This window comes from Doryrhamphus excisus, chromosome 20 (genome assembly GCF_030265055.1).
Source record: "Doryrhamphus excisus isolate RoL2022-K1 chromosome 20, RoL_Dexc_1.0, whole genome shotgun sequence".
Lineage (NCBI taxonomy): Eukaryota > Metazoa > Chordata > Actinopteri > Syngnathiformes > Syngnathidae > Doryrhamphus > Doryrhamphus excisus.
In genome coordinates, this window is record NC_080485.1 from 348,011 (window position 1) to 362,530 (window position 14,520).

The 14,520-nt window shown below is 50.1% G+C and overlaps 1 protein-coding gene across 1 annotated transcript in view; it reads right to left on the reverse strand.

The window, feature by feature from the left end:
• The window catches only part of pcdh15a (protocadherin-related 15a), a 111,857-nt gene that overhangs the window by 69,731 nt on the left and 27,606 nt on the right, over positions 1-14,520 (reverse strand). The window contains exons 2-4 of the mRNA XM_058058288.1: positions 8,794-8,912; positions 1,779-1,793; positions 77-142 (exon numbers count right to left, since the gene is read on the reverse strand). Coding sequence (XP_057914271.1) covers positions 77-142; positions 1,779-1,793; positions 8,794-8,884 — 172 coding nt within the window. The 5' untranslated portion in view covers positions 8,885-8,912. The remainder of the gene's footprint in view (positions 1-76; positions 143-1,778; positions 1,794-8,793; positions 8,913-14,520) is intronic.

The window sequence follows — 14,520 nt, forward strand, 5'->3', positions numbered from 1 at the left end:
GGCTACGGACGAGGACACACCCACACCGCCATCAACAAAGACCACACACACACTGAAGGGTCCCTTTGTTACGCACCGTTGGGACTCTCCTCATCGATGGTCACTATTGTCGCTGGGGGGCCGGGGCGGGACAGCTTACACTCTGGAAACAAACAGGAAGGACAGAATTCATTTTAGAAAGCAGAAATGACAACAACAACAAATGCTAATGCTAGCCAATGCTAACATGTGTGACCACTATGTCCACAGTATTGGCCAATAGGAGTGTAAAGGTGACTATAGGGGTGTTATTTCATGTCTAGAGGGCTCTAATCATGTTAGGCGTATTTAGAAGGCAGTAAACTGGTTTTCTATGTTTAAACTATTCCAGTATTAATAATGACTTCACTAATCACAGTCCGGTCTGGAATCAATACTCCGCCATCAACCAGGAGACATTGGCATTCATAACAGCATGGGTGTCCAAAGTGTGGCCCGGGGGCTATCACCCGTGTGGATGTTTTTACTGTTTGTTTTTTTTTAATGGGCCTTAGCACTTTTGGAAAATATAATTCAATAAAATAAAAAGCAACATTGGAGTGGTAAAAAGCAACTCTTGACGAGAGTTGTAGAGTTAAAGAGAGATTTACAAATATGTTTTTGTGTTAAGAGAAAAAAGTTGGAGGACAAAATCACATTATGAGAATCATCAGAAAGAAAAAAGAAAACAGTTTCAATGCCTGGAAAACTAAGCTGGGAAAAGTCAGAAAGACAAAATACTATGAAACAAGCCGTAATAAAACCTAATCATGAATAAGTACTACAAGTACTATGAAAATGGAAAGAAGAAGAAGAAGTCCCCAACGACACCCAGCTCAGATGCAGGCAGGTCTCAGCATCTCCACATGGCTAAAAGTTGGCCCCTGCGTCCTAGTTTGGACACCCATGAGCCTCCTTACAGGATTGTTTGGGGGGTTAACTTATTTTTGCACTTGTGAGGTTTTGACTTGATTACCAGCTGTACCTTTAAGGATTATTACATTACGTATTATTTACGTTCTTTCTTATGGAAATATTTGTTATTCATGTGGTGAAGTACACCTGAGGTGGCTAAGACAGACACGTGGTTTACTGCAGGTGGGGGGGGGGGGGGGACAGCAAAAGGACCAGTTTACCAAGAAATATGTAAAAAAATATGTAGGACATATGTAGCAAATATGTAGAAGTATGTAGCAAATATGTAGCAGGTGGTGGGAATTGGTGGGACACAAGCAGCTTCATGGATGGAAGCCACAGCAGATACATGGTACAAATACACAGTAGGATACATGGTACAAGTACACAGTAGGATACATGGTACAAATACACAGTAGGATACATGGTACAAATACACAGTAGGATACATGGTACAAATACACAGTGTACAAATACACAGTAGGATACATGGTACAAATACACAGTAGGATACATGGTACAAATACACAGTAGGATACATGGTACAAATACACAGTGTATAAATACACAGTAGGATACATGGTACAAATACACAAGGTACAACAACACGGTAGGATACATGGTACAAATACTACACAGTAGAATACATGGTACAAATACTACATGGTAGGATACATGGTAGAGTCCATGGTAGGGACACAGGTAATGACAGAGGGTGGCGGCTGGAAGGGGGGGGGCACTATGCATGTGAGGCGGGGTAGAGGTTGTAATTGAAGGCTGGGGGTGGGGATGGGGGTGTGGGTGGATGGCAACCAAAGACATGAAGGACGGCAGGACCCCCTTACCCTCATACTGCCAGTCTGGAGACGTTAGTGATGAGGAGCCAGCAGAAGCAGAAGCAAGAAAGAAAAGCAGTTGAAAAGCTGGAAGGTCCCAGAGAGGAAATAAGAGCAGATATCACAGCCCCCCCCCATCAAGAATCCATGCTAGAAATGCAGGATCCCACCTGCCACCTGGCCGATATCAGCTGATACCGGTCGCTCCGTGAGTTAGCATATGCTAACATGAATGGCAGCACCAACGCCATCGTAAGAGGAACGCCACAGCCGGTCTGGGAATGTTTTACTTTCCATGAATGACCAGAATTCACCCGGCAAACATCATGTCAGCAATGTAGCGGTCGTGTCCACGATACTTGCTAGCACAATTATCGAGCAGCAGGAGTTGATGTTGTGACAGGTTGGTTCCTAGCAAGAGCTACTGCTACCTCACTCAGAGTATTCTCACAGTATTTCAACGAGTACTTGTACTTCCGACACGAGCTGCACGCTAAAGAAGCTGCAGGGTTCCAAGTAAAAAAAGTAGAAGCTTATGAAGTAAAAATGGCGGCGCATTTTCTATCCTGAACGACTTAAACCAATTTAGTCAATTTCATTGACTAAATCTAAACTAAAAGACAAACAGGATGAGAATAAATGGATAAACATAAAACATAAAACATAAACATAAACATAAATAAAAAAGAAACATTTTCACCCCTAAGACTCTACTGGGTTTAATGAAGGAAATTGAGGAAGTGAAAGAAAAGCTTCTTGCCAAGTCACCTTGAAGATATAGGATGTCCATCAGCCTCTCACATGTCTTGGGGGGGGGGGGGGGGGGGGGGGGGCAATAACATTAAGAGTTGGGGGTCTCAGGTTTCACAGCCGCCTTCTGTTGCAGGACGTGGCTTAGCCACCTGTCGCAGGTTCAAACCCGCGTGATAAAACATGCATGTGCTGCCTTGGAAGAAGAGCAAGGCTGTGATGTTGCAAAAACAACAGATTCACACCATCAACCGTTAAACAGCAGCAATATGCTACTGGAATTTGACTCTCTTTTCTTGGGACGCACTTCATTCCTCAAGTGCTCCCGCCGTTCCCGGAAAGCCCAAATAATTAGCCAACCTGCTCCCGTCTACTTCAAAGCCAGGCGGAAACGGGAAGCTCCTTCATGGCCGCAAATGGAACGACGAAGGAGAGAACAGTCGGACTGGCGGAGGAAAAATCAACTATGCAAATCTGGGAATTGTCAGGAAGAGAAGCAGAGGGGGCGTGCATGTACGTGCACACGTACGTGTAATGGATGTCATTTGTTGATGTACACATTAATACTGTATATATATATATGTATATTATTTCTTCTTGGACGTATTGGGGCATCATTCGGGGACTTGCGGTTCAAAAGTGTACCCCATGAAACGAAGGCCACGCTAGCGATGTGGTCCAGGAGGGCTTCCATCCATCTTGGCCAACCAGAACAAAAACGTTTGATGCGTGAACAGCAAGCATCTTATTCCGGTCATGAAGAAGTCAGGTCTATAAAGATCTCCACTCCACCAACACACTGTGAAGCCAGAGGCAAGGAAGAGAACAGAAGCAAGGATGGATGGCCAACTGCCAGGTCACCCCCCCACCCCCCCCCCATACGGTAAACACTCATAAACATCCGCATGCAGCCATAAACGCCTCTGCCCTTTCATATAAATAATATAAATATAGCCTTGGTGCCTCAAGGAAATGCTTGACAGGCGCATGGAAGCTGGGATGCTCTGCCGACAGGATGGTTGATAAAATGTCAAGGTTGGAGGTTAACGATATGACTAATCTCCGAGTGGCAGGCAAGATGGCGGACCGGGGGGACATTTCCTGTTGGATTATGAGGAAATGATACGGATCTCATGGGAAGGGGGCAACCAGCAAAAGGGCAGCAGTCCAAAGGGTGGGGAGTGAGTCTGGGTACACCACCACCGTCCATCCGTCCATCCACCCATCCATTCACGCATCCATCCATCCATCCACCCATCCATTCACGCATCCATCCATCCATCCATCCACCCATCCATTCACGCATCCATCCATCCATCCATCCATCCACCCATCCATTCACGCATCCATCCATCCATCCATCCATTCACGCATCCATCCATCCATCCATCCATCCACCCATCCATTCACGCATCCATCCATCCACCCATCCATTCATCCATCCATCCATCCATCCATCCATCTTCTATGCCGCTTATCCTCACCAGGACCACGTCCTTGTCAGTCTTTCATTTCTCCCATCCCAGATATTATTTATTTTTTGCCCTTCCCATCCACCCCCCTCCCAGGAAGAGTAAGCAATCAGCTGATCATCTTTTATGGCGGACAACAGTTCATGGCGGCATCTTCTATGGCCATCATTTAGACAAGAAGTGGAAGCATTCCAGATCCTGTTTGGCAAGCGACTAAATGCAGTAAATCCTAGCAGATTAGGATATTGATAGGAGATGAAAGACCAACATGGCTTCATCTGTGCTTTGTGGTTAGGGCCAAGTACCAGATCCAAGTACCAGATCCAAGTACCAGATCCAAATGGGCCCATTCCTCTCCACATGCTCCACATGTTTGCTTTCCATCATAAAGGATTTGTGTGGCCTCTATTTGCCGCTGGCTTATAAACCGCTTGCTGGCCGCATCAACAGTCAACAGGTGAGGGAACGCCACCCTGGGTCGTCCATTCTTGAAGACCCGGGTCCTGGGAAAAGGTTGACTCATGGCATCTGAACGTTCTACACTTTCAAGGTGGAGTTTCCATATTCATGTCTGAAGCACAGGATGATGTTTACCATAAAGTCCTGACTTCCCTCCCCCAAAGATTGTCTCACTCACCAGGAGGAGCCACAACGACGGTCGTTTACCAGCCATGCAGGGTCCAAACCAGGGAACACACCCAAGTCCGAGGTTTACATCTGAAAAGCCTTTTCCACAAAAAGCTGGAGAAGAGACCAGTTGTCTGGATTCAACCTTTGGAGGCTTGTCGTGTTGTTATGTAACTACAGTAGCTCACATGGAACAATATACATCCCATCCAATCAGGGGGAAGAGACCAGAACAGTAGAGCCCCAATCCTTCTGTCTGATGAAAACCTTCTTGAAATCCCGTCTATACAGTACCGATACACACGCCGCCATCTTGACACGTATCTGCATCGGCCGCCATAATTGTCCTCCAAACACGCACTTCCACTTGAGGGCACAAGAGATCAAGACAAGACTGGAGTCATCACATTTACTTAGTCAGCACTTGGCTTCACGCCTGGTCTGGAATCATCTACTCAATTATGCAGATTTTCTCACGCCAGACATCAGGACCAAGCTTTGATAACCTCGTCAGCTTCGCCCAAACACGTCCTTCCATTCCAGGCTTGTCATCAAGACCACATAAATCAGGCTGAAGGCTAGACCAGGACTGTCAAGAGTTCACCATAGAAGAAAAAGATCAAGGCCCGTCAAGACCAAGACTGGTCTAAGTCTTTTGACGTTTGTCAAAGGTTGAAAATCAGCTTAGTCGCTTTTAATACCCACGTTCCAAAACACGACCACGTGATGTACATGATGACTTCAACCTAAGTACTGCAAAACTTGAGGATAAATCCTGCTCAGCCTACGTTTGACACCAGACCAAGAACTGGAGCCAATAGCCTCAAGACCCATCTTAGGACTGAGACTAATCTCAGGTACTCCTGCATAAACCGGACAAGAACAAAAGGAAGCATAGAAAACCACTTCCACAGTATCGCGTCCTCATTCTGACACTGATGGTTGAAGATGGACTATGAACTATCCATCCGTCCACCCACTCATCCACCCACCCACCCAGCCATCCATCCGTCCATCCGTCCATCCATCCATCCATCATCCATACATCCATCATCCACCCACCCAGCCATCCATCTGTCCATCCGTCCACCCACCCACCCACCCAGCCATCCATCCGTCCATCCGTCCATCCGTCCATCCATCATCCATCCATCCGTCCATCCGTCCATCATCCATCCATCCATCTGTCCATCCATCCATCCATCCATCATCCATCCATCCATCCATCCATCCATCATCCATCATCCATCCGTCCATCCATCCATCCATCCATCATCCATCCATCCATCCATCATCCATCCGTCCGTCCATCCATCATCCATCCATCATCCATCCATCCATCCATCCATCCATCCATCCATCCATCCATCCATCCATCATCCATCCGTCCGTCCATCCATCATCCATCCATCATCCATCCATCCATCCATCCATCCATCCGGATTGGAATTGGACGTATCGACGAAATAGGCTTTCTGTGTCTCTCTCGCAGGTCATTACGCAACTCCCCTCTGTGGGGGGGCTCCTGGCTCTAATTGTCTGTAGGTGTTCATGCTGCAGGGTGAAAAGAGGAGATGAAAAAAGGACATGTTGGGGGGGGGGGGGGGGGGGGGGGTTGGCTAATATTGACTGGAGCGTGTCACGTGATCAACACTTGATGGAGGAGAAGGGATTTGTCTTCCTTCTACTTCGGACGCCCCCCCCCCCCCCACCCCCACAGCTTGCAGCCGTCTTCATCTTTCTTGGAGATTAACCGCACACGGGGGAGGTCAAAGGTTGCAATCACAGCCCCCCCTCACCCGACAATCGCATGCTGGGAGCTCCGGGATTGGTCAATTGCTGCCAACGAGGCCTGATTGATAATTATTGAACCGATAATCAGGGAATTACGGCGCCATAGCGATATCATTAAGTATAAGCAATCATTCCATGGTGCATTCAAGGACCAACCGACAAAGAGGGACAAGCTACCATTAGCATTCCCATCGCAAAACAGCGTGTATCATTTAGAATAAAAGATCTTTCCAAAATGTAAAAGTTGGAGTTATCTGCTGTTATTCTGTTTTTATTCCTCTTTTTTATCATGGGCCTGAACATTTCCACGCCCACCAATCGGGGACCCCGCCGTACCGCATGTCCACCGTATGGGAGGACTAGGTCTACAGATTTCAAACACGTCCCCCCCACCCGACCCACGAAGGTCCACACCCATTCAATCGTTCACCACAAGGAGATTTACCCTCCTACTTATTCCCTATTATTATTATTATTCCAGATTAAATGTGTGATGAAGTTTAGCTCCAAGGAATGAAAACGTTTATCGTATGGATCGGCTGCAAACAGAAGGTGTGCATCTCTAACGATGAGGACCCCCCCATCCCATAGAGTCGTTCCCGTGCTGTCCAGCCTGATTACAAAGGCCACCGGGGGAGGGGGGGGGGGGGGGGGGGGATTAAGACCCCATCCTGTCAATCCAGTCTTTCCAAAGGCTGGAACAGCCAGACGCAGTCGGCACATCTGGCCCCTAATCGCAAAATCCCCCAAATAGACTCTTGTGGGTCAGAACGGATGTGCAGATGGGAAGGAAGGTGGGGGCGTGTCCATAGGCGGAGCAACTAATCCACACGCCGTGCTTCATGGGGGGGGGGGGGGGGGGGGATTTACGAGCATATAGGCCGTGCATCTGGACACGGCGCTATGGATTGAGGTTTGACCTTTTGTGACCGTCGGGTGACCTTTAGAGTGTCCCGCCCGTGTAAGGAAGATGGGCGGCACACAAGGCACGCACGGCGGGGCTGTGCAATGCGGGAATGTGCAATGCGGGAATACCCCCACTCCAAGGAGCGGGAAGGAGATTAAAAAGAATTTGCCTGGAATAAAAGAAGATGGCTGCTGCGTGTCCTTTATTCACGTCACATCTCCAATTAGACGGAGCTGCTTGAGACGGGTCACGAAGGAAGGAGAGTTATGAGCGAGGAGATGAGGGGACGGGGGCGGGGGGGTTGAGGTTAAATATCCGAGATCATCCCCGGGTGGAAGTAAAGAGCTCACACGGACCGTAACGCCATCATTTGCTCCGCCCTAATAAGCGCAGGATGAGGAAGGGATGGCCAAATGTCAGCGGCTGACGTGACGCAACACGCGCCGTTACGTCGTCTTCGCATCTGGTAACGCCACGGCACGCTTCATTGGTTGGCCCCCGGGGCCGCCAATTTAGCAGGAAGATGTACTCTTTTGGATAAGCGCTCAGGTTTCTGTCAGGCGACACCAAAAGCATGAAGTCCTGCTGAAACAATCTGACACCCAGCAACGCCAACGCCAACGCCGCCGCCGCCGCCGTCGCCACTGCCGCCGCTGCACGTGCTTAGTTGACACCCGCCATCATGTCACCGTGCCATTTGATTTGGGGGGAGATTACTGACCCACCAAATCATCACTGGCTTTATTTCCATCAACTAAACTAATAATCACGACTAATCACATCCAGAAAAAACTCAAACGTGTCTCCAACAGGAAGCATTTTTATCCAGAAGACTAAGACTAAAAATAAATATGATCCATGTAAAATGGCATAGTACATAGTAGTCTTAGTACATAGTACACAGTCATAGTACGCAGTCCTACTTTACAAACCTCCTCGTGTTATGAATGCAAGAGTGCAGAAAGTAGTAATATTACAAGAGCCAAGTTATGAAAGAGTAGAGACATAACATCATAAACGTTCATCCTTGATCATAAGAGGAGAAAAACAATATTTTAGCAGAAGAAAATAAGAGAAAAGCTGCAATCAGGCCAAAAGTGCCGTGAAAGAAGGATGTGAGTTTCCAAGTGGGACAAAGATAAAACTACCGGGAATAAAATACAAGCTGGACCAAACATTTGAGTTGTAGAATAATTCAATCAGAAAGTCCTGGAATACCAACCAAGAAGGATTCCACGCTACAAAAGCTCGCATGGAAAAAGGCTGGAACTTTGGAATTCCAGTCAGGAAATACAATACGGTCATAATCGGAAGATAAGACCGAATGGAATGGAAAATGGAGCATGGGAATATGAAGGTGCAAGTCTGATAGGACGAGGACTCGACATCATCTGCGTGTCGGCCGTCCCTTCGTACAAAAGACGCCCTCGCTCATATCCAATCATCTCTTCCTGTACGGACAGTCTTGCCTTACCGTCTGCGTGCTGGCCCCAGACCACGTTTAGCAAAGACACCACGGCCATTCCCGTTCCCAGCCATCTGATAAAACATCGGCCCCGTCCCATCTTCTGTCCGGCCTTATCGCCCGCCAACCTGCACACAAAAACATCATTTCAGTTCTCATCACAAGGGCTGGCAAAACACGCACACGCACACACATGTACACACACACGTACACACACACGTACACGCACACACACACACACATACATGCACACACACACACACACACACACACACTACGGGATGTAACGGAGAAAAAGACAAAAGAAGTCTGGACGATGTGATCCATGCATTATTATACTGGAAGGGGCATCTAGTGGGGGCTGGTCTAGTGGGGGCTGGTCTAGTGGGGGCTGGTCTAGTGGGGGCTGGTCTAGTGGGGGCTGGTAGACCACTTCTTAATAACGTATCACATGCCCCCCCATGCATTTGATGCACAACGTGACAACTTCCTGTCAACCAACAAAAAGATGACATCCACACTCCAAGTCCGCCCGGACGGAGGCACAGTGGATGCTCCACATTCCCAGCTTTGTCTGATGTGCTTGAACCAAAAATTTCCTGCTAGCGGCTTCCTTTGCGAGGTCGGACAGTCAACCTAAAATCTTGGTTGTGGAGTCGGAACGGTCCCACCAACCACCAACTGATAATAATATCGGCCAATGATCATCACATCCCGATAAAGGCCTTGCAAAGTCGACCACAAAACACCATGGGTCGCGGCGGCGGCGGCGGCGGCGGCGGCGGCGGCGGCGGCGGCGGCGGCGGCGGCGGCGGCGGCAAAGCCTGCATGTGTGACGTGGGGGGGCCAACTCCGGTGTTGATCCCACAAGGGACACACTCGGCCCTGTGTTGCCCCCAGAAGCGACACTAGTCTCTATACAGGGACATTTTGTTTTTAAAATAATGCTGTTAGTTGGGAGCTCCTTTTTGTCCCACAGGGAATCGGGTATGACACTGATGGGGTAGGGTGGAACTTTTTCAATGTAGATGTTTATTAGATAGATGTTTATGTAGATGTTTATTTATATGATTTTATTCTCAGCCGCACGGTGGACAAGTGGTTAGCATGGTGGCCACACAGTCAGGAGATCGGTTCGCTTCATTGGCCACTCCAAACCGACCCTGATGGGAGCGTCTGAGTGGTAGAGTTCATGTTCACCGTGGTCGACGGTGCAAAGCCAATGACGCCATGGAAATTTGAGTATGTTCTGGGAAAGATTTGGCCTCTGCTCGGAATCCTTCAAAAGCAGCAGCAAGTCGACGCTTTCTCTCATTTGGCTTTTTTTCCATTTCACGTCAAACTGCAGTCCTGCACCAGAGGCAACCCCGCAGTGAGAAGTCATTCCTTTCCCAGCTTCTGGCGTATCTCCTCCCACGCTCATGTCCACGCCACGCTGTGTGGCGTTAGCATACCGGCCAACGACGACTGTTCCGTCAAACGTCATGAAAATTCAACAGGAAGGAGATTTTCTGACTGAGCTAATTGGTCTTCCACATCGGTGACGAGTCACAACGAAAAGGAAAAAGAATCATTATTTTCCGGAACGTTGCAAGGTTTGTCATGCTTGAATCAGCGACGTAGCTTAGCTCTGACAACCTGGGAGCAACAGGGAAAAACTGCTAAAATATCCACGGATGGTGACACCTCCTCAGTATTATTATTATTAGCAGTAGTAGTAGTAGTATTAAGACTAGATCTCAGTAAAACAAATATTTGTGTTACTGGTCTGGTAGGTCCATCAGCAGAACGCCCACTTTCCTCCAATGGTTGATTTGAACACGTGGGTCCCAAATGGCAAAGTCTCTCAGCTGGAGGGGCTGGAGGGGTCTACTGGGATTTATCAGGATGAATGACGGAAGCGAGGAACCATCCCATAAAAGGTGAATGTGGCCAACTTCCAGCCAAAGCTAAAGGTCCTCATTCCCAACCCATAAAGGAGTCGGCCTGAAATGATGGATGAGACCTTCTACAGGAGAACCACATCAATCATTTAGGAGACGCTCCAGGAGAGCGCCGCGCTCATTTGACACCATATGTCACAAAAGATGGGCTCTCATATCATGTGATCATGTCACGCCAAAGGCTGACCAACGTAGACACGGAATAACGCTCGGCAGACGCGAATGCTCGTGGAAGCTTTGCTGCACTGCAATAAAAGTCCGAGTGTCCGAGCCTCTTTGGCCAACCAACCCCCCCTGGGTAAGCAACTTTGGCCAACCAACCCCCCCTGGGTAAGCAACTTTGGCCAGCCAACCAACCCCCCCTGGGTAAGCAACTTTGGCCAACCAACCCCCCCTGGGTCAGCAACTTTGGCCAGCCAACCAACCCCCCCTGGGTAAGCAACTTTGGCCAACCAACCCCCCCGGGTAAGCAACTTTGGACAACCAACCCCCCCCGGGTAAGCAACTTTGGACAACCAACCCCCCCGGGTAAGCAACTTTGGACAACCAACCCCCCCCGGGTAAGCAACTTTGGACAACCAACCCCCCCGGGTAAGCAACTTTGGACAACCAACCCCCCCCGGGTAAGCAACTTTGGACAACCAACCCCCCCGGATAAGCAACTTTGGACAACCAACCCCCCCTGGGTAAGCAACTTTGGCCAACCAACCCCCCCTGGGTCAGCAACTTTGGCCAACCAACCCCCCGGGTAAGCAACTTTGGACAACCAACCCCCCCCCCGGGTAAGCAACTTTGGCCAACCAACCCCCCCCCCCCCGGTAAGCAACTTTGGCCAACCAACCCCCCCGGGTAAGCAAAAACAAACACAAAACATAGTACTCTAACCAAAACCCTAACCAAAACCTGTCATCTGTGAGCATCTGTACTACAGTAGATATGGTAGTATTTGCAGTAGCAGTAGTAGCAGTAGTAGCAGTAGTAGCAGTAGTAGCAGTAGTAGCAGTAGTAGCAGTAGTAGCAGTAGCAGTTGTGTTGCCAGGTGTGCTAGGAGGCGAGTGTAAGAGCGAGAGGAGAAGAACATGGATGGGTTGAGGAGTGCTAACGTGAAGAGACTGGCCTCCCAAGCAGGGTGCAGGTTCCATGGAGGTGATGGGCAGCCATGGAGGGCTGGAAGTGATGATGATGATGATGATGATGAGATGATCTACATGTTGTACATCTACCTGCCCGGCAGCTCACACGACAAACATCCTGACTGTGCTTCAACGTGAATAATGCAGCGTGGGGCGTTCAAAGTCACGATGTGACATCACACGTCAGTCATGAAAGCTGATCTGGGCTTGAGGGCTTCAGCCCCCCCCCAAACACCACACACAACAGCTGCTACACACGCGTCTGCAATCCACCTGCGGCGGATCCGGTGGAGCAACATGACACACCACCTTGGCTGACACGGGACCAGCAGGACCACGAGCGGCGTGACGATGGAGGTGACGCCATTGGTGGCGTGGAAAGAGAACCTTCTCATGCGGTCTGATGGAACAACAGGCTCATCACGTACAACGCTGAAAGCAGCAATTCACACCCCCGCACACGCACACGCACACGCACACGCACACGCACACGCACACGCATCCACACCACCAGCAGACTTCATAGCGTGTCGGCGTGTCGGAAGAGACTGTAAAGCATTCATACGCTGGCGGCAAATGTCAGGAGGTCAAAGTCAGAACCTGGAAGCTCCTCATTAGCAGATGAACTCCTGAAAGCGCGTTCACGCTGTCAACCAGGCGGGCGGCCACCTTACTTCCTCTGGGCGCCGCATCCTAAAGATACACAAAGAGATAAAAAGAGGCAGCTAAGAATTCCGTCTCTAACAAGGCTCCATGTCCATCAGGAGATCCTGCATCTCCACCACACATCCAGTCCGGACTATCTGAGCAGTACAAGTACTTTGTTTCTGCAGCCCCGTGTACTCCTCTACCACCTGACGTGTTCTATCTTCAGGAAAGTGAAACCATGCTAGCGTGTGATGTTTTCCCGCCAGCATGCGGATGATGTCATTGCAAGCGAGCGCTCGTGTGCGGAGGGAGAGAGAAAAGGATCCATCTCCAACGTGCTCTCCACTCGGGAGGAGGCCGTCCGTGGTCATTCAGCCCGTGTCCTTTCACGGCGTTCCATCCCACCCGCGTCACCGATGTCAGGATGCTTAAAAAATGGTTGGTGCTTCCATGAACGCTCTGGCAGGAAGCAGGATGCAGTAGTACACGCTCAGGATAGTACAGTACACGTTTTACTGTGTTTCCACGCTGAATGCAATGAGATAGCAGACGTGTACGAATACATCGTTTGGACGCCACCGCCTCCACGGGTTCCTGAAGGGAGACGCTCTGCCATCTTATTTGCTTTCAGTCCATCAAATGTTTGCTTTGCCTCTAAATGTCATCTCAAACATCACCGCATAGAACCAGCGTAGATATCTCTGGTGGCCAGCGGGACTTCCTGGCAACACTACGACGACCAGGAAGTGCAAAACACAGAAAAAAAATTCCAAGATACTTCCACTTGATCTTTTTATGGCAAAACTTTGGAATTGCAGTCAAATGTTTAATGCCATCAACCCTCGTTTATGGCGTTAGCTGCTTCCAGACCCCACCCTCGTTAGCTGCTTCCAGACCCCACCCTCGTTAGCTGCTTCCAGACCCCACCCTCGTTAGCTGCTTCCAGACCCCACCCTCGTTAGCTGCTTCCAGACCCCACCCTCGTTAGCTGCTTCCAGACCCCACCCTCGTTAGCTGCTTCCAGACCCCACCCCACCCTCGTTAGCTGCTTCCAGACCCCACCCCACCCTCGTTAGCTGCTTCCAGACCCCACCCTCGTTAGCTGCTTCCAGACCCCACCCTCGTTAGCTGCTTCCAGACCCCACCCCACCCTCGTTAGCTGCTTCCAGACCCCACCCTCGTTAGCTGCTTCCAGACCCCACCCTCGTTAGCTGCTTCCAGACCCCACCCCACCCTCGTTAGCTGCTTCCAGACCCCACCCCACCCTCGTTAGCTGCTTCCAGACCCCACCCTCGTTAGCTGCTTCCAGACCCCACCCCACCCTCGTTAGCTGCTTCCAGACCCCACCCTCGTTAGCTGCTTCCAGACCCCACCCCACCCTCGTTAGCTGCTTCCAGACCCCACCCCACCCTCGTTAGCTGCTTCCAGACCCCACCCTCGTTAGCTGCTTCCAGACCCCACCCTCGTTAGCTGCTTCCAGACCCCACCCCACCCTTGTTAGCTGCTTCCAGACCCCACCCTCGTTAGCTGCTTCCAGACCCCACCCCACCCTCGTTAGCTGCTTCCAGACCCCACCCCACCCTCGTTAGCTGCTTCCAGATCCCACCCCACCCTCGTTAGCTGCTTCCAGATCCCACCCTCGTTAGCTGCTTCCAGATCCCACCCCACCCTCGTTAGCTGCTTCCAGATCCCACCCACGTTAGCTGCTTCCAGATCCCACCCTCGTTAGCTGCTTCCAGACCCCACCCTCGTTAGCTGCTTCCAGACCCCACCCCACCCTCGTTAGCTGCTTCCAGATCCCACCCCACCCTCGTTAGCTGCTTCCAGACCCCACCCTCGTTAGCTGCTTCCAGACCCCACCCTCGTTAGCTGCTTCCAGACCCCACCCCACCCTCGTTAGCTGCTTCCAGACCCCACCACACCCTTGTTAGCTGCTTCCAGTTAGCTGCCCACCCCACCCTCATTAGGATTCTTTTATATGAAGGGAATATTTCCATAGGTAGCGCTGGAAA